The sequence below is a fragment of the Ornithodoros turicata genome, chromosome 5 (assembly GCF_037126465.1).
Source record: "Ornithodoros turicata isolate Travis chromosome 5, ASM3712646v1, whole genome shotgun sequence".
Taxonomy (NCBI): Eukaryota; Metazoa; Arthropoda; class Arachnida; order Ixodida; family Argasidae; genus Ornithodoros; species Ornithodoros turicata.
Genome location: NC_088205.1, coordinates 68,253,001 through 68,274,069, shown reverse-complemented (window position 1 = coordinate 68,274,069; position 21,069 = coordinate 68,253,001). Strand labels below are relative to the sequence as shown.

Sequence of the window (21,069 nt, the reverse complement as noted above, 5' to 3'; positions counted from 1 at the left end):
TCTGCTCGCTGCACCTAGGAATGTAAACATGTTTGTCTTCCTGGTATCATTGATGACTGGCGTCTTGAAATCCGACCTGCGATTGGTTGTGATGAAGTCGGTTTCCTCCTTCCCACTTTTCCTCGTTTCCATCCTTCCACAGTGAACGCTGCTAGGCGACTGATATAGCGAAAGCGAGCAGCATCTTGAGCAATCTGCAGGGTAAACGCACCCTAGCGGTTATGCGAGCAGCGAAGTGCTTGAAGCTGCAGCGAGCAGCGATGCTGCAGCATAAATGTACCCTAAGGGGGATGTGGCAGCAACTCCCAGCCAAGTTCCTGTCAGGTGCGTGTCGTGAGATGTGCGGTATGCGGGCGTGCATTGTCCTGTAGGAGGAGCACTCCTTTGGTGATGAGGCCCGGCCGCTTTTACTTCAGCGCCTTATGCACACCCCTGAGAACCTGGCAGTAATATGCACTATTGATCGCACTATATGCACTATTGAAATCGAGACATGTTATCCGTGGGTACTGGAGGATCAGGCGCTCCACAAGTTAGATGTTCTCAGGAACTCTTGACACTGGGCTCTGAGCCGCCCCCGCCGGGGTCGTCCTGCACTGATGTACGGCCATCTCGGAACCGTTTGCACCACTCAAACGCTTTGCTGCGGCTGAGTGTATTGTGGCCATACTGAGCCTGAAGTCTTCTGTGAATTTAAGATGACTTTACGCCTTCATTCACGAGAAACTTCATGGCAATTCGCTGTTCGATGTGCGCGCTCACCTTGTTGTCGGCCATCTTGTCCAGCGCGTGTCTTCTGCTTTGCACAAACTTTGGATCACCACGTGGTGAACGCGGAGGCCTGTCGCGTGTGAAAATGACCAAAAAGAAGTTGCGCGAGTCATTTGTACACCCAGGAGACAGAAAGTCCCGGTTTGACTTGAGCACCCCTCGTATATCGTTTGCCATGAGGGTTGCGTGCACAAGTTTCCACTAAATTGTGGTAAAGTGTATTTAGGTCTGACAACCAGGAGGCTTAATCGCTTGCACTCGTTACGAGCTAACGATGGGTGGGGCACTCGTCGAGAAGGGAACTTGATAAAACACGTGCACGACATTCTTCGCGCGATACGTCAAGGGGGTGGTATACGTCACGCGCAATGTGCCATGTGCCCATCTTCTTGAACTTCCCGCCACACGTTAGCTCGTAATGACGATGAAGCGATTAAGATCAGGTACGTTAAGACTAGTCTAGAGAAAATGCGGCTAATTTAAAGAAAACTTACATCACGTTGGAGGAGCACAAGGAAAATTGTGTAGGATGTGAGCCTATGTTTTAAAAAGTTACTGTAATGTTCAAAAGTAAAAACAACCGGCCTTGTTGTTCCGGGAGGCTGCCCAAGCGGCACAATGTACTGAAAGCTGAAGCACATAGGGGTGACCGGGTAGATCGAGGTTATCTGTCTTCGTGAACAGTTCTGGGAAATGAAGCACCACACTGAAAAAACACAGGTCTGCCAGCCACCGCTATGGAACTTCCGGTACATTTTGCTGCCTGAGAAAATAGATAAAAATGTGGGTGGATTGCGTATGCAAGCAGTCAATAATATTATCTAAGAAGGTTGATAACTTCACTTCGGGAAAGAAGGATCCGCTCATGCATGTGGAAACGCTGACGCGTGAAGGGGAGGGCAGTATCAGTTTTATGGAATAAGCCTTTGGTTGGCAGTTCAGAGCAGTCGCCGTGTGCTTTTACTTGTTCTGTTCTTTGTACTTTTCCACCAAGGACTGGGCTGTTATCGTGTTTAGGTCCTTTCTTCTTTTTCTTTTTTTTTACTGGCTACCAGGTGGGAGAGTCGTTGTCTTGAGCTTCACGACATGGTGGCAGCGGCTGCGAACTGTGCAATACTACGTTCCATTTGAGAATAAACACTTTCCGACATCCAAACCCTTTCAACTTTGCCGACGTCACAGAGTGGCCAGCGTGGAAAGATGAATTCGAGGATTTTTGCTTTGCGTCTGGGGATCACGACAAGCCTGGACATGTTAAAGTCAGAACCCACTTATACTGTATGGGTAGAAAGGCGCGAGAAATTTTGAGGACGTTCAACCGCACATCAGATCGGATGGAAAAATACGACATCCTTCGTGACACGTTTGAAACGTACCGTACGTAGGTACGTACATGATGCGCTCTTGCAACCTTGTCTACGAGACAGCAAGACCAGTCTGTCTAGAGCTGGGATCTGCGGATCAAAAATATTCCTAAAATCGGGACAAAAGCGAGAGAGGAAACGCTGAAAAGTCGCGACACTTTCCGGGAACGAACCCGAAACGGAGGATGTTGTGATACAGCCGCAGCGATCTCCCGAGACCTCCCGTTAACAGCTACCGCCGCTGTAAAAGTCTCACGGAAGATGCCGTCAGCCACTGATGTATTTGGGCAGCTAACCGAGTTGGACCAAGCACAGATCACGGACCTGTCTACTACACGCTCATAAACATCGTCGCTATGGTTTCCATCCAGCCATGCCAGAGTTCTTTGTCACTCCACATGATCAACACCGCTCCTTCCTCTCCTCGGGTCGGACGTATCGGACGTGTCGAAAGACTAGACTTTCGAAAAAGCCCTAACGGAGCAAAAGGAGAACGCCGAAAAAGCAAAAGATGAGGTGAAATCGTTGACCGAGGAAATCCAAGCTATGTCACAACAAAACAAGAACCACCAAGATGCTATCGAGTCCCTTACACTAATGGTTAGCTCACTAGAGAAGGTAAATTCGCTTCTACGTGAGACACTGCAAGAAACCCAAAACACCCGTCCCGACATGGGAAAGAGCGCCACTGAACCTCGATCAGACGACGAAGTCGCCAACGAGGCGACGCATGATGGCGGACATCGGAAAACCTACTCTGTAGCAGCACAATCAGGTCAGGAAGCCGCAAGTGAGAAGAACCGGCCAACAAGCGGAGACAACGAGCCCCGTAATCCCCACGGGAAAAGGGGTCAAGAGGAAAAAGGAGCGGACGACGCATCCGCGCGACCAGGCACACGGAAAAAGAGGGTGTGGCTGTTTGGCGACTCAAACGTGAACAGGGTGAAAAGTCCGCTACTGCGAAATTTGTTGCTGTTTATTGCTGTTGTTAATACACCTTATCACCGCGGCACCCCGACAGCGTCAACACATCAATAACAAAGTGAAGAAAAGCAATGGGATAATACAAAATAATTATACACTCGAAAGGAGAGGCAACAGGAGCGCAAACAAATAGCACCGGAAAAGGAAAAGGCTATCACATAATAGTCACCAATGACAGTGCGGCCAATAAATCAGCACATAAGTGCAACAGTCAACCGTCGTTTAAAATCAGCTGCAGAAGCTGTACTCAACATAATGTCGCGATAATTATTAAAAAAAACAGGAATTAAAAAACTCAAACGTTGACGCCCATAATCCGTCCTACATTTAGGAATAATAAATTGGTGAGAATGACGGAGTAAGTAAGCGGGATGCAGTTCTACTAAACTGTAAGTGCATTGAAAGTTGTCCATGTGGTACTTTGATTCCACAAATATTTTGAGAAGTAGTTTACGTTTGTAAGGGGTAATAATGTTAGAAATACCATATGTAACCATAATTGCTAATACAGATGCATCAAAGGGAAGACAGCCTATAGCACGCAAGGTCTTATTCTGCATTCGCTGCAAAATAGCTAGGTTTGTTTCAGTGGTCGATCCCCAGACCAACATACAATAATAAAAACGTGAATAAATTATAGAATAATAAGACATAATTTTTGCCTTCACTGGAAGAATGTTTCTAGCCCTACTTAAGACATCAACAGCCCTTGCGATCCCAGACCTTAAATGACAAACATGAAGTGACCACGAGAGATGCTCCTCGAAAACAACGCCAAGAAATCTAGTTGACGCTACCCTTTCGACTATAGCATCAGTCAACAGAACCACGGGATCGAAAGACAGTTGCCTTCTAAAGACACTGCCTACTACAGAGATTTTTACAGAGACACACGGCTAACTGTCACCGGCATACCAGGCGCAAAAACCTCGGATATAATTGACAAGGCCATAGAAACACCCCGAACGCAAGATGAAGAACCAATGGTCATAATTATCGCAGGTCTGAACGACATCCTGAACGGTGACCAACCCAACCAAGTTGTAACAAAGATCACAGACTTCATGGCACAACAAAGCGAAGAGCCACACACCACTTTTGCAGTCTGTTCGATCCCCTTCGTTAAAGATAGAGGACCTGAGCAGCGCGACAAAATCCGAGAAACCAACATGCAACTAATATCAGCTTGTCAAAACCTGACAAGGGTGATATTCATCAATAACTACCATGCTCTACGAGGAGTGAGAGACTCCGGACTGGTCGACATCCATTTCACACCTGAAGGGGGCGACAGGGTAGCAGATCAACTGTCTGTAAGGATAAGGGATTTTTTATGTATCAATGCCAACCACCACGAAGACCCGTACCACAACAACCAGCGACCAATGCCAGACCTGTGGGCCTACCGGACACAGCCCCTGAACCACCACAAGTTCGTGAAGCGGACCCACCCCGCGGGATTCCGGAGGCCTCCAAAATCAAATCAAGGGCACTCCACGAGACGGCCGGCAGACCCCATCTCGAAACCGAAACCGGCCAAACACAGCGGACGGCCAACCGAAGCCAGATCCACCAAGGGTGCGTTCCACAACAAACCCTCGAGTCGAGTAGGTCACATGACCGAGTTGTACCATGTGACCACAGAGTACGCACCCGGTCGAGTAGCTTTGGGAACGCATGGGGGACACCGACCGAGTTAAGATGGAGGCCGGTGTCATCACCGCTCTCATCTCGCGCGCGTCAGATTTATTTTACAGAGACGACGATAACGACGACTGGGAATGTATTGTGAGCTGTTTACGGGAGTCACCATGCCCCGTCAGACATAGTTGAACTCTGTCTTGTCGGCCCAGTGGGCATTTGGCTTTTTCAGCACTTTGTGTATGTATAGTTACTTGTTGCAGTTACATTCAGAGATTCCTTGTCTGGTACTATTTCTTCCAAGACACTGCAGAATTATTCTTAAGCCCCTCTATTGGAGAATGAAAGGGAAAAGCAACTGACATTGTCGTGATTTATTTGTTAATTGTTTGTGGGATGGGAGTTTTCACGTACCATTAGTTACCCCAAATGCGTAAAGTGGATACATCCCCTTGCATTTCGTAGTCAAAAGAAATAAAAAACAGAGAAATGATAACATCATGACGACAGAAGATGAAAAATACAAAAGGTGGAAGCTGCTGGTTGGAATCCTGGAACTGAGGTAGTGGTGCGGACGTGGTTTGGGTCACGGAAATGTCCGCGGCGTCGGAGTCGAATGTGAGCTGAACGGCTGAAACAAAACATCCCAGGCAGCACAATGTACTGAAAGTCAAGTGCAATAGGAGTGGAGGGGTAGGTGGAAGGCCTTGAACAGACTCGTGAAACTAAATAAAGTTGATAAGACACATACCGTCCATCCCCATTGCACTCGACTTTCAGTACATCGTGCTGCTTGGGATGTAATCAGAGCCCGATGAAGCGGTTCTGATAGCACACGTATCGCGGAGCGCGCAAACGCCTCATGCTTCATTTATCTTGAAGGAAGTCTGAGCTTGGGCGAAAAGACGGGAAATTCGTGACAGAGTTCTGTCGTGTTGTCCCTTCCTTCCACAGCTCAGAATTTAGCCAAGTTCCACCCCAGCATTTATCCACCAGCTAGCCTGCGCCTATGGTAGTACATATTTTATCTGAAACCTGTTCACACGAACGCACCGACAAACCATCTTACAACTGTGAAGGTAAAGGAAGAAAAGTAAAATTTCATTTAAAATCCAATTTCCAACACACGCACACAAAAGTAGAAATAATAATAATAATGCTGGACAGCAATAGCCCTTGCTCCTAATATAGTTTTGAACGTTTCACATAGAGCTCCGCCTTTACAAGGACAACGTGACTACAAGGCAGTGAAAGAAATAAACATTGCAGGGCAGCTGTTAGTGAACATATGCTAAATAGATAATGGAAAAGCAACGTACATGAAGACAAAATGAAAAGCGCACCAGCGAGACTCACTTTTTCCTGGGAAATGTATCCGGCTCGCATGTCTTTGGGCGTTCGCCTGGTCCTCAAAAACCATGTCGCACAATCCGCATAGGAAGAGTGTTGCCATTTGGGTGTCCAGCTGTGTATTGATAACCCGCCGTGGAGGTCGAGGCTTTTTGACAACCACACGTTCAGCTGGTTTCGATGCCGTGCTTTCGCGGAAAACAGCAGACGACAAAAACATGACGTCATTACTCGGGCGAACCTTCCCTGACCGGCCTTCGGAGGAGAGTTGAATCGAGTTAACTCTCTCCTTACTCTACCTTGTTTTGGAACGCGGGTAGTGACGTCATCGAGTTACTCAACCCGGTTTTGGAACGGCGCTTCGGGTAGAGCGCGACTCCCGAGTTGACTCGAGTACGTTTTGGAACGCACCCCAAGTGGCTCCTCCGCAAGACGAACCCCCCAGCATTGACTCAAACTTCTCGCTCCACTTATGAGAGCCTGGAGACTCGCCTGTCACTCGTTTTTGTGGATGTCTGCCCTGTTGTAAAAGGGATTAGGCGAACCTGAACCTGAACCTGAACCTGCGGGTGCGAATCGCTAACTCACGCCAAGAGCGAGGTGTCTTCTTTGTCGTCTGCCGAACTACTTAATCTGCCATAGTCAAATGTACTGTAGGGAACACGATTGTCTAAATTCGACACTCCGTGCTTCATCGCATCTCAAATCTCCACGTGTTGCAGAACTATTTCTTTAGAGTAACACACTAACGTACTGCACATGGTCCATGTTCAAATACAATATGGGCACAACAGTTTCAAGCGCAACCGAGGTAATATGGGACGGCGAACTACTGACAGTCGATTTTAGCTGGCCGTGTCCCCAACAGTACAATGTTATGTTGTCCATGTTTCGACAATGACGTGTACATGTTACTATACACGGAACTTCCTCAAGCTGCTGAACAGTGACTATGGTGACATTAAATTTCTGTCGCCTTGTACACGCACACATTTTGTCGAATGATGCCGTATGAGTTATGCTTTAGGTCTGTCTGCCTTGAGCTCGCTGCGTATGACCGTGATAAAATTACACACGGCTAGCAAAGACGTGACACGTTCGTCTAGTGCTCCTTTAGCCACGTGTAAAAGGTCGAATGTAAAATGAACTAGTGTGTAATGGATAACAGGACGGTGTGCGACATAGTCCGTGTTCTAAGCAAGCTTTGCTTGTAGTTGCTTGTTAGCCTGAGATGGCAGTTTTCCTGTCCTGTATGTAGCGGCCTTGACATGGTTACTTCTGCGATAGCAATGGCCAAAGATGAGCTGAAACCGAACACCACGGAAGTACGAGCTGGCGGAAAACATCTAAGGGGTAGCATGCTCTCTGTTTTCATGATAAGTGTGTCATCACACTGGATGGACATCCCGCTGCCAGAGCACAGAATGATTCACTTGCAATGGTAGAAGTTCGTGTTTTCATTCCACCGAACCAGCATACTGTTTGTGCGGCTGTATTTGCTTCAAGCGAACCACAATGGTCTATTATTGTTGATGCTTTTGTTTGAGAGCCGCAATTCTTAATGATACGTCTCTACGCCGCATCATAATGCGTGTGAAGATCATACCGCACCTTGTCCTGAGTTTCTTCGGTAAGTGCAATTCTTCCTTTTTTTTTCTCCAGTGTATTCTGTTAAATGGAGCAGTTGCAGCGTTGCTTACAACTTAAAGGCGGGGGGGGGGGGGGCAAATTGATATGTGATTTGTTATATGAGGCAGGTATCGTACTGCACACAAGAGTACTGAGATGAAAGGGACGATTATTTATTTTCTATGTGTCATGCGTGGCGGGATAAGAACCCTTGCTGACACTTACCACGCTCTGATGTCACAGATGCGAGGAGAGCTACGGCCGTTCCCACTGGTAGTTGTAAACACCTGACCTCTCCCGCGTTGCCACACCGACAGGGGCATATACAGTGATGTCAGAGCAGGACGATGTTTGCTGTGTCGATTTTTACTTGTCTATTACCCCACTTGCTGTAAAAAAATTATAACGCCGATCCATCTGGCAGGTAGCAGCCGCATGAGTAGTAGGCGCCAAGTCGCAGCTTGGGACGTGAAATTTCAGAAAAAATTTGTTCTTTAACGTTTTATGTTTTCAAAAATTCGGAAAAAGAGAATGATGAGGATGCTGTTGTGATGTGATAGAAAAAAGTGGGGGATTTAAGTCAGAAGATACTCTTACAACAGCTCGTAACTTGTTTATTAGTACTTTTATTGGCAATTTTAGATATAACAAATCTATCCACCAACATTATTGCATATATGTTCTCTGACCTACGCTGTGATTATGTTCTCCATTTCGTGGGGATTCATCGTTTTTGGCATGATGTGGAAACTTGCGAGCGTACGCCAACACCAAGGGCCTTGCGGCTGTTCTTGTGCCAAATACTGGCTCACCTCTCTCAACACTTAAAAACAACAACAGCTGTTCTTGCGCATGTAATAAAAAGGCGTTATTATTATTATTTGTATTACACTGGGTGTTATCCAGTAGCCCGTACTAGCGTGCCGTGCTCCTACGATTACTCAATGCAAGGGCAACATTGTGTCGTTTGGATATAAAGCTCTGAAGACCCCCGAAGGACATTTAATCCTGGTATGCTTCAAAGAGACTGATAATCGCCGTGCAAAGTTATCACTCCAAGCGTATACGAATGTCCTGTTTAAAACGATCAAGATGGCGGTGGAGCGAAGTTGACTTGAGAGGTTGCTCGCCAGAAGGCGACGTGTCGCTTCGGTGACGAGACGTCTCCGTGTTGTTATCCACCCTTTTTCCTGGGGTTGATGATTGACGCAGGGAGAAATACCTTTTTCCTGGGGTTGATGATTGACGCAGGGAGAAATGCGCCCAACGTCTGACACCGGACGTACCATTTTGCAAACGTGCCACCAGAGGGTGAAAGTGTGGTATATTTCTATTGTCGGGGAAAACTCGCGTCCAGCGTTGGGGCCAATCGTTGGACGACGGTTGAGTAGCTTCCTGCTTTGCTTTTTTTTTTTTTTGTCTCCCTGGGTGACCTGTGACGCTGGCAGTGCTTTCCCTTTCTCATCTGTTCTCTCCCTCTCCCCCGCTTTGGCGGTTCTGGATGGTTGTGGATTTGCGTTCGTGTCGAGTGAAATAAATAACAAAATGCGGAAGCGTTGTCTGTTTCTGTTACACAAAGTGCTTTATGTTTCGGGATAGGTATTTCCAAATCACAAACTGCAGACTGCTGTAGCTGTGCAAAACACGAACATGATATGACGTTGTTTCTGAAGTTCGAGTGATATGCCGAAGCAGCTTCGCATTCACTGATAGCTGATGTCTCACGTGGAAGATTTCACAGTAGAACAGCAGTATATTGGCTGCACAGGCACACACATTCAGAGATCCAGCATGACAGAGAATATGTCCATATCCCTTTGCTGCTTGTGTAGGCGTCTGGTTGACCCCTCACAAAGGAACTTGTGCAGCAGCATGCCGAAAGATGATGCTCCAACCACTCTGAGTGGCTTATCCATTCTGCTGTATCCATGCAGATGCTTTTCTGAAGCAGATATATGAGTTTAGTGCTTATACCTGAACAAGAAAGATAGGGCTCAGAAACGTGAGAAACGTGAAAACCAAAAATTCTACCTCCCAAAATGCTGCGTATATGCCAGAAGTGTGGTGCTATGCTATGCTAAGTGGCAGAATGGAATAGGAAGTGACTTGCATGTCATCGAGTGCGTAGTGGAAAAACGCAGTATTGGTCCTTCTTGAATCGTTGTCGCACCAATCAAGCGAAGCAGACCTAGCTGCCTTCCATTTGTCTATCACTGAATTGACTTGCAGAAGTATTCATGAGGCACCGAGTTTTTCAGAAACATGTTAGGGGAGGACACTAAAAATCATCCAAAGCGGTATCGGCATAGATGCTTTGCTTGCGTCCATGCTGCACCCGCCATATTTCGAAACTTTACGGCGAGTTGCTCCGGCACCGCCAACACGGCACCACCGGCTTGAGCGCGCCAAGGAAAGTTCGTAATTTGAAACCAACCAATGAGCGCTCGCATACCGGGGGAGCGGCCTCAGAAGCCAATGGACACGTGACGGTTGAGAACTCGCGCTTCGACGTAAAAATTCTGACGTTTCATGACGTTTGATGACGCGAAAAGCTCGCAGCGCCTCACTTTAGTCCGCAAGGAAACTCGCGAGTTTAATCCCCTTGGTGCCACGAATACTACGGTCAAAGCGAGAGCGATCAATGACGATTGCCATCTTTAGGCCTTGTCCATCGGAGTACCTTGTTAGGCAGAACGTGAAACCAAAATTCGGGCGCCTCAACTGGCGCACGAAAAACGCCATCTTGAATTTTTGAGGTTTCTCATTTCAACCTTTGAGCGGCTGCAAAAACAAACAAACAAGAAGTTTGTTCGTGAGTATTTCCGTTTTTTCTCTCTCTCTCTCTTTCTTTCTTTTTCTTCCTGTCTTTACGTCTCTGGTTGGCAGGCGCCGTGCCTGCCGGCGCGGTGGAGGCAGAATACAGATTCCGTACTACACTCCCTGATGGTATAATCGTTTAAAACTGCTATTCACTGAGTCACTGTGTTACATGGTCCCCTTATGAACCTATTGGGAGTTATGCAAGTACTGTTACTCCTGATATAATACCTGCTGTATGGTTTAAATATGACAGTTGCACACTCGTATCGTAATGCATGCTAAATGGTCCACACACGTGTGCATGAGCCGTGGAGCAGACACCATTACCAATATTACTGCTCCATCTCCCATCCTTTCCATGAATGGCCATAGAGGTGCCTGCCTTGTTGTTTCTGTATAGTATTGGCGTAACGCTAATTTACAGACCTTAAAGGAGCATTAAGGTGGTATCTAACACGGCCAAAAACTGCTGTCATCTTGTAAAGCAGTATGTGAAAAGCATTCCCACAAAATATTTCTGTCCAAAGTTGTTTCACCACGGTGCAATTAATTTGGAAAATCGCTGCCGCGGTGACAGGCCGGAGTGCTCCAACTGCAGACCACACCCACTCTACTGTGACGTTGGTGGTAGAGAGCCCCTCATTCGTTCGTAGGAAAAACCGTCTGCTACGAACATTGTGAGCTGTTTCTTGTTGACTTCTATTCTTTATATGATTGATATCACGTTTTCTAAAAAAACCAAAGCATATATGCAGCCTGAGAAAATAAGATTACGATCACAAGAGTAATATATATCCGTGGCTTCTGTGCAATCTCAGAATTCACAGTAGCAGAAAGCAAGTGATGGCGGCGGTATTGTGGCGCCACCTGTTAGCCACTGAACCAACTGTGCGGTGAAAACTGTCGGACAGGTTGCACATTTTCGGTAAGCACGAGGCTTTCGCTGTACAAGCGCAGTTAATTTCGGGCTGCACCACTCGTTCTTCCCGTGGTGTCTCCGGTCCCAAAAAATCGTGGGTGTGTCGTGGACAGCCTTCAAACCCTCCGTTTCGGACATCACGTAGCCGGAGAACGCATGGCGTCTCCGTAGCGGTAGCAGACGCTCTGGCCTGCGCGATGTTGCTCACCTCGATCATGTGATCCCAGGTCCAATGGTCCTTTCCACTTGCGTCACATAGTGACGCGCGAGGTCGCGCTCATCACGTGCCTATCCTGAAGGCGAAGGAGGGTGTTTCGCGCACGGGAGATTCGGGGAGCTATTGCAGACGTCCCAATTTCGCTACGGTAGCACTAATTGTGGGAAAACTGTTTTCGGCCACCTTACATTCCATACTGACCAACAACAGAAACAAAATTGTGCGCCTCTAGACTGCTCCTTTAAAATGTCTGCAAAGTCTGCGGCCTACATTTCCTTCTTTTCCGAAACTCCGAGCTCTCCTCAATGATTGTACGCGCCACACCAATGATGCACACCAAGCGATGATCATATGGACAGTCATGTTAAAGGAGGGGGTGTGGGCATGCAATACAATACTTTCTATTATAATAGTATTACTGTAATACTCTTTGTATTTGTATTACGTACCATAACACATGTTTCAGAAAAGTATTTGAAGTATCTGAAAAGAAGAAACGTGTAGTAAAAGTATTATAATGCTCCAGTAATACTTCTCGGATTTTGACGTGTTCGTCCACCCCGTACGCGCTATCAGCACGGCGATAACCCTGTCAGGCGGGTCAGTACACTGCACGTTTTAGGTCATCCGCTGTTTGAACACCTACTCCTCTGCGGATTAGTCAGTGCACCCTCTCTGGTCATAAAATTCCCGAGAAAGAGAGGAACTACATGAAGTGTTTCTAGCTCTGTATCCAAGGCACGGAGTAACTTCGTGATCCAAGGTTAATGGACGCACAGGGGTCGGCTTCTACTTCTGGTACGCGGGCAATTCAGAATGGTGACCATTCTGAATGGTAAATTTTTCGTGGTGGTTCATAAGCAACCAGGGCGCTACCTGCAAGTCCGAGTGTCATTTCTATTCTCTCAAGTTTCCTGTTAAGGTTGCAAAGCAGTAATGGCTATGAAGGGACTACAGACATGGACAGATGGAGAGAGGACAGCAGGAAAGAGTGGCAGACAGAGGGTTAATATGATTTCTGAGCCAGGTCAGGGGTAACCGTGCTGACATTCGTCGAAAGACTTCGGGAAAGCCCAGGGAGAACCTGAAACCCGGATTGAAACTCGCGTCACCTTCTGGTCTCGGCGAGGAAGGCGATCGTTCTAACTGCAACGCCACGTGAGCTGTTAATGTCGAATACGCCCCAAGACGTTATTTTTTTCGACCATACAGGAAAGTACTCGAATTGAATTTTTGACAAAAAATTATTAAAGCCAAATACCCAGTAACGCGTCTATTCTTTCATAAAACAAGCTTTTTTTTTCACTCACTCACAGGCACTGTTAATTATGAAATAAATGTTGTGTTCGCGTCGGGCTTTTCAAAAAGTTGTGTGTTTCTTTATTACAGTAATCCAGTGGTCCCCAAACTGTGGGTCGCAATCCCCACGGGGGCTGCAATACGTTCCGAGAGGGGGGTCGCGAAGTGGCCCACAAGCAAAACAATGCACACCGTGTTCGCTATTCTGTATTACCGGAAAGCCCGTGGCAGCAGCCCCGGAACTTTCTCATAAATGCACTTGCATGCTGGGTAGCGACACTTTCGATGCGTCATGCAGCCTCTTCTTTGACGCCGTACTTCAGTTGTGCACGGGAGCCAAAATCTATGTCGTGAGGTCCACTCACACCCATTAAAGGCCACAGCGTCTGCGTCTAACGCGGCATGCGCGGACGTCCCGCTAGACCCACCCAGAGCCGTTCATAGGGAGATTGCAGCGTTGCAGCTTCAGGAGCCTTTGCCGAAATTGTGTGTGCCTCTCGTGCGCCTCGCCACTTTGCATCGCTGATGCATAGGCTTTGTCTCGGGGTTGCGTTCACTCCCAATTTCGAGCATCTGATCGGCCGCTCAGACTCCATGCCCTGCTCTTTGTGTGCTGTTTTGGCGGATACCAAGCTTGTGTTTCTCGACAGCCAACAACTACATGAATTACGATGGGTTGAGGTGATTCACAGCAACAATTGTGGTACCATACCTCTGTGCGGCCACCTCCTCACTTCATCGTCACAATATAATTGTTGTTGTTGTTCTCGACTGCCATCTTTACAACTCCCAAAGAGCAGCTCTGTAGTGTCACCTGCAGTCGATCGCGTCAGCACCATTCAGATTGGCAACCATCCTCGGCACGTGGTCTAACCAGATCGACCATCGCCAAGCTCTTGAGTATACTTCCGGATTATTCTCCGGGACACCGATCTCCTCTCTGCCCTATGATGCGTCTGCGTACCTGTGTGCTGTGTGTGTGTTTTTGTGTGTTGTGTTTTCACCTAGCGTTTTGTTGATGTTGCCTCACTGACTCCACTGATTGTCCACTCATATTCAGCATCGTTCATCGTCTCATCATCAAGACAGGTCTCATGCCATCCGTTGTGCTTTGGGGTAGTGGGCCGAACCTCATGTGGCGAATTGCCCCATTCATCGTCATTACATCTGTTGTTGTTGTTGCTGGGTATAAGCCATGAAAAGTGAGTGAAATTAAAACAAATTGATCGCCTCCTACTTGAAAGCACCACAAGAAGAAGGCGTATGCAGCGCCCGAACACTGACGCCGAACTTTCATGCCTGCGTGATTGCATCGTTTTTGAGACACCTGGGTGAATTCGCTTTTTGCTACCCCTATGCTTTGTCGTGCCGTGTCAGTCATTTTCTAGTACTTTGTGCAAGTCTGGTTCAGCAAATGGAAGACGTCTCTGCTTGTCCTTGCAGCTTGCTACATCACCTGTGAGGCTGGATGCCCAAAGTTGTCCAGTCCTGACCATGGGAGCGTGCAATATCATGCACAGGGCCACTTTGCCTCCTTCATGTGCGAACATGGATACGTTTTGAACGGTAGCATAACAACCGTCTGCCTTTTCGACAAGTGGTCTGCCGAAGCACCTCAGTGTTTGCCTGTCAGAGAAGGTATAGCGACGCTTCCATTTATGACCTACCGTGTCGTATTTGAAAGCATGAACCGTGAGGTGTAACTCTTGTTCGTATAATTCTTAACATTTCAGTCGTGCTACCTATTTGGTATTACGATTTGCTGGTGTTTTGCAATGATTAAATTTACCTAATAAATTTTGGTCCTTTCTGCCTCCTGCGAAATGAACAGTCTTGATGAACATTCTGGTGCTGAAACCGCAGACGAACTTAACGTCGTGTGAATTCAAAGGTATATGTCTAGATGCATGCATTGGTATATTATGTATCATACTAAAAGCTAACTTGTATTTGTTTCAGTAAGGTAGTGCATGATAATAAATGCTTTTTTTTTCTTCTATCACGCCACTAACGTTTGTCCCAGAACCGTCTGACGAGGCGTCCCACAGTATGCCTCAGCATACTACAGATGCGACGACAACTGCACAGGAGACTCATGTTACATCAGTGCACACGTCAGAAGGTAACAGAAAAGTTCATTTACAACGTGTTCACATTGTAGAACGTACTGTACTCGACGTTTGTGTTGGGCGTTCGCAATCGATGCGCACTGAATGTGGATGGTCGCCAGACTCGAACTAAGAATCACGGTGATATTTAACATGTGAAATTACGCTATCTCTTGAATTTATTCGAGAGAGAGAGAGAGATAAAAGAACAGGCTTTGATTAGTCACTGGGAATGAAAAGCGTTTTTTCATCTTTCTGTGTTTCAATTTTTCTGTGTTTTCCTCAGGCGCTGTTAGACATATGTCCCTTTGAAGGGAGGCCCGGTCGGCCCCATCAGAGCGGTAGTCGTGACGTTGCCCACCTATGTGAAGCCGACCACCAAGCCACCCGTGTCGCGTGGCCCAAATGCGTCCAAAGGTTTTTTTCTTTATTCCCGTGTTAGCGCCGGGAAGCAACTGTCGCTATGAGCGTCGTACAGATGTAGACAGATGGAGAGAGGACAGCAGGAAGGAGGGGGACAGCGGGGGGGGGGGGGTAGCGTGCGTCCTGGGCCTTCAGGGGGAACTGTGCCGACATTCGTCTGGAAAGTCTTCGGAAAACCCAGGGAAAACCTGAGACAGCACAGTCGTTGACAGGATTCGAACCCGTGTCACCTCCCAGTCTCCACTGCGTGGACAGTGATCATCTTAATCAGTATGCCACGGGAGCTGGTACACTCAAAGGCTGCTAGTGATGCCATATTGTTTCTAGAAAACGACAGATAGCAGTGTAGCTGTTCCAGAATGTGAGTATGTTCGTATTTGTGTTGTGGGTGCTCTTGGCAGGTGTGTTTTTTCTTTCTTTCCTTCTTTTTTTTTTTTTTTTTTTTGTGGTACTTACCCCTCTCCTGTAGCGGGGCCCTAAGAGCTTACAGTACCGAAAAATTATACCAGTGTTTATCCACATCGCCGGATGGTGCCTTCGTTTTGCATTTAAATTTTCATGTCGTTTCTGCTTTCGTGCGTAGAAACCCTTCACCCCCAAGGTGCCTCTCCTGCACGGCGATCTCATACACCTCGGTCAGTCACTGTGCCCACGGACGTCTCGCATGGTAGTAGGATCAGCATCGGCTGCGAGATTCCCTCTTCGTTTCCCAATGGATATCTGTCACTCTCAAGGAAATATCCGCACCGTGTACAATACATGTGCGCCGGAGGCTTTACCCTGGAAGGAACACATACCGCTTATTGTTACAGTGGGACATGGAGTTCGCCCGTTCCAGTATGCATCCCTCTTGAAGGTGAGGAAGGCAGAGTACATGGTACTTATGTTAAAGGAGCAAGGAATCCTTATTTCAAGGGGCTCGAGAATTCTCGAGCCATGTATCGATTAAATCGAGCCATTATCGATGTAATGGGTTAACCCGTTACATCGCTCAAGCAGTCTACTAGGAGCATGCACAATGTTTTTGGTGTATTGTCACCGTGTGATCAGATTTTGAAAGACACCAGGAGAAAACAGTCATTGGTCTGGCCCCATTTCTTCACGCAATGTCAGCGGACCTGAGCGTAAGTTCACATCAGCCACCACAAAATCGTCTGCTACTGCTATCCCTACACAAGCGTAGCACGACAGGGTAGCTGGTACATATCCACGAAGGAGAGCGTCTCAAAAACTACACACAATGAGACACGGACAACAGGACGATACTAACTCCATAAATGCATGCCATACATATTGCATTACATACATTCATACATACAGAAAATACACAGGAAACGTGATATGAAAACCTGTATCTTGCCCATCATGCCCTTCAAGGCCCCTGCCAGAACAACATAGTCGTAATTGCTGCTGCTATGGCTCTTCAGCGCTCCGGGCTACGTCCTATTGCCAACCGTAGGATGGCACAAGCGCAATGCTTACCCGCATCGCGCTTCAGAAATAATACTATCCTCGCCCTAAAAACGAAGAGCAGGCATGCACTACTTAGTCTCCCTCCAGGGCGATCATTGGAACGCCGATCTGAAGGGAGACGGCGGTTTCGAGCTTATTGGCTCTCATCGGCACAGCCACTGGTAGGTACGTACGTCACGGGTCATTGTATTGCCATCTGATTGGACCTCCCATCCGGACTGCGAACGTCATGAATTGACGTCGAGTCCCCGCGTTTACATGCGCGCTCTTAGGAAGGACTGCAGGGTTTCTTTCTATATAGAAAGTGTGCTCTGGAAGTTCTAGAAACTTCCTTCGCGCTATAGGTCAGCTGGACTCGCATAAAGCCACAGCCAACAACAGATTAAAAAATTATGGTGGGGCATATCACTGTTTCTTTAAGTAATCCCATAACAAGTCGCCAAGTCCTAGTCATGCCGGCATTGCGCGGCACTTCAATTTCCCGGCACATGATAGGGGTAACGCCAAAACGCAGCTGATGAAAAAGCAAAAAAAAGAGCTCTTTTTCTTTGGGCACAATTCCTGCTGTTGAATATTTACCAAAAGAAAAAGGAAGAAAGGAAGGAAGTTTTTCTTCTATTGATATTGGTACCTGATCATCCTACGCAAAAGTCACTCGCATGCATAGAACCACCAGACTACCATGATGACTTTTCCCTTTACGAATTTTCTCCTGATCGTTTTTAGTGCCGCACATTCTGTGTCTTCTTTTTATAAATTCGCCAAAAATATGCGTCTTAAAGTTATCAATCAGCAATTAAGATTTACTGGTGGAGGACCGCATTGCTGAATGGATATACCAGTCATGTTCACTCCTGGGATCAGGTCAACCACATGCACCTCAGCCGCCGACAGGAGAGAATCCTTGCCTGATCGACTACGACGGCTGCGACCAAGTGTGCACTTATGGTGGATATACGAAAGCAGTCTGCCAATGTTACAATGGCTACAAGCACCACGGAAAGAAATGTTTATGTAAGTACAGATATGCCGAAAGAGAATTGCTCTCTGTGGCCAGCTTCAGGACAGATAATTAATATTACGTCATTGGTAGCTCTTGATGACACAAGAAACCACTCCTCCAGTTCCTGTTCCTCGAGCGGTTGCTCTCATGGCTGCAGTGAAAATGGCGGCATCGCGAGGTGCTACTGTCCACGAGGCTACACCTTAGACAACGATGGAAAAACGTGCAGAGGTATGAGGAGACAAGGGGTATTCGCATGCGTTCGATAAACACTGGGTTGTGCCAATTATGAGGTGCAATGAAGTTTCTGTTTTCGCGAGCATGGTCATGAAATAATGAAGACTCGCATAGATGAGGACAACGGCGTGGCAGGAGAGTTGGCTAGGGCAGGTGCGGATCCAGACAACCACTTTGGGTTGCAGGGCGCGGGTCTGTTTCTTTGTCGGAGCCCGTAGCGAGGGCGGGGTGAGGAGGAAACCTGATGACTTTGGGGCGGTCGCCCCTCCCACTGGATCCGCTACTGGACAATGGACCTTTTCCCCATACACGTCGTATCCTAGCGGCTGTCCAGCGAACCACGCTCGGAGGGCGTCAAAACAAGTCCACGTGGGGAGCACATAGGACCAAAACCGGTCCGGAGTGGGACCGACGAGCTGGCGCCGTTCATGCGGTCTCCTCACTGGTCCCCGCTTCTGTCGCACCCATATTGCGCCATCTAGGGAAGACGGAGATAACCCCCTCCGGCGCCTCAAGGTCATGCGCATGCGCAGAGACCGTTGTGAAAAGGTCCATCTTGTACCAGGTACCTATGAAAGCTCCGCTCTCGTGCGGTCCCGTACACGTATGGCAGGCAAGCGCTGCATCAACCACAGGACCAGTAGGCACGTTAGAAAGACCACACGCTGGGCTGCGCATTGCTGGGTCTGCGTGACTCTTTCGACAGGGGCACAAATGCATGGGCTTATCGAGCGGTTATTGAGACGTGCATGAGTATATAGTTATAGTATGGTCCCTCAGAAAAGGGGAGGAGAATTTGACACCCCAGCGGCAGATAGTCGGAAAAATAGAGACTTTTTACTCCTGACAGACTCTGCATAGCAGATAACTACAAAGGAACACCAAATTGAGAAACGGAACTCTATTCATAATAGAAAGTGTTGCCGCCGAAAAAATTGCCATGTCAGGCGAAACTGCCGCCGCGAAAACAAAACGAACCCAGAAAACTTCCTCTGCAGAGAGTGCTGTATGCGCAGTTCACGTGGCACAGAGGTCAGTAAGACACTTCCGCACTAGTAAGTTCCCGTAGGGAAACGCGTTGAGTGAGAAGCCCTGTTGCAGAATATTTGCGTCGTGGGGGCTCACAAGGATGAAGGCACGGGTCAGCCAAACACCACTTGCTTGCATTTTACTTCAATGTTCGACCACTTTCACCTTCCATAGATGATATATGATGTGCGCTAGTACTCCTGTTCTTTTTCTTTCGTAGACGTCGACGAATGTATGAGTGATAAAGGCGGGTGCCAGGATATTTGCATAAATTACGAAGGGTCACACCGATGCGACTGTCGTCGTGGCTACAAGCTGGACACCGATGGGAGGTCTTGTATTCGTATGTGCCCAGTTCAGCATTTCACCTAATTACGTCTTTATGATACTGTTTTCCTTTTATATTTTTATTGTCGATTCACTTTACAGAGGAACCTTCGTTACCATTGCCTACACAGAATCCCTGTCATTTTTATAACGGAGGCTGTTCACAAGGCTGTGAAAACAAAAATGGGGCAGTCAAATGTTATTGTTGGACAGGATATACTTTGAGCGACGATTCAAGAGCCTGTCATAAGGTGTCAGGTACGTGATGCCCTTCTACGTAATGCATGCCTGAAGCGTCTTGCTGTGGAATCATAGCTGCATGCCAAATACTGTCTTTACGGTTCGTGAGCGAACTTTGGTTGTTTCGCGTCAGTACCTGACCCGTGCTCTAGCAACAATGGTCTGCGACCTTGCGGGGACATTTGTGTCAACCTAGGCAACAGAACGCACAGGTGCGAATGTCGTCAACCTGGGACTCAGCTTCATCAAGATGGAAGGTCGTGCGTTGGTAAGTTGTCCAAGTTTTTCTACCCTAGTGTTCTGCTTGCGACGCACTTGTTTGTGGTCTCCAGCTCGTGGTGGAACGTTCCCGTATTGGCGGTGTAGCGCACGAAGGAACTTTCAAAAATCGACTCCAAGGGATGGCCAGCAGACAGCAAAGGTAGTGGGGGAATTGCAAGCAGACGACGCCCGACTACTTTGCCTTGGTGGCGCTGTGTGGCGCATGGTATTAAACACGGCTAGAGTGCCTGCATGCGCGCTGTCCTCCTGCGTCGTCGTTGGCACGGTGGGGACAACCGTCATTTTTGGCCATAAACTACGCTGGTAGCAGTGTGTTGCGATAGTCCACCTATGTCTCTGTCAGCCTTTCTCTAGCTTTCTTCATTATTTTTTATATAAGTATACTTTTATTTTTTTCTGTGCGCGATATCTGCATGAAAAGCCACCGCCATGGTCTCGCTTTTATTCATCATTTCAACGAAATGTTTGTGAGGCTAAGCATTCAACTCGACGTGTCACCAACAAACATAAGGGTTTCTTTTGTCGTTTCACAGTAAGGGAATATGGGCGTTTCGCGCAGCCCGATTCGTCTTCACGCATGGACAAATGTACAGCTTATGGAAAACAACAAACGGACAACTTATGGAAAACAAATAGACAATAGGGCATACGTGCTGAAGTAATCTTTTAAATCATTCAGTGCTTTCACATATCAAGCGTCATGGAACAGCTGGTCCATAGCCTCCTATATACTGATCAGTATATAGGAGTCTATGGCTGGTCGCACCAGTGCGACCTACGTCTTCCTTTTTTATCTCTCTCTCTCTCTCTCTCTTCTTATTTGCTTTCTACCTCTGTTCTGTTCTAATAGGACAGGTTACAGAAGTGCACACTTTAATTCCGGTTGTAAGATTATATCACCTTTACTGGACACCAGCAAAGAGGGGCGTTATGTTTATTATCAAGAAAAGAAA

General features: G+C 47.4%; 1 protein-coding gene across 2 annotated transcripts in view; it reads left to right on the top strand.

Moving 5' to 3' along the window:
- Positions 1 to 7,497: 7,497 nt before the first annotated feature.
- Positions 7,498 to 21,069, top strand: part of LOC135394644 (sushi, von Willebrand factor type A, EGF and pentraxin domain-containing protein 1-like) — a 33,777-nt gene continuing 20,205 nt past the window's right edge. For both annotated transcript variants that reach the window (XM_064625487.1, XM_064625486.1), the window contains exons 1-10: positions 7,498 to 7,740; positions 14,438 to 14,632; positions 14,826 to 14,885; positions 15,018 to 15,116; positions 16,109 to 16,381; positions 17,863 to 18,012; positions 18,092 to 18,232; positions 19,488 to 19,610; positions 19,697 to 19,852; positions 19,968 to 20,102. In XM_064625487.1, coding sequence (XP_064481557.1) covers positions 7,698 to 7,740; positions 14,438 to 14,632; positions 14,826 to 14,885; positions 15,018 to 15,116; positions 16,109 to 16,381; positions 17,863 to 18,012; positions 18,092 to 18,232; positions 19,488 to 19,610; positions 19,697 to 19,852; positions 19,968 to 20,102 — 1,375 coding nt within the window. In that variant the 5' untranslated portion in view covers positions 7,498 to 7,697. The remainder of the gene's footprint in view (positions 7,741 to 14,437; positions 14,633 to 14,825; positions 14,886 to 15,017; positions 15,117 to 16,108; positions 16,382 to 17,862; positions 18,013 to 18,091; positions 18,233 to 19,487; positions 19,611 to 19,696; positions 19,853 to 19,967; positions 20,103 to 21,069) is intronic.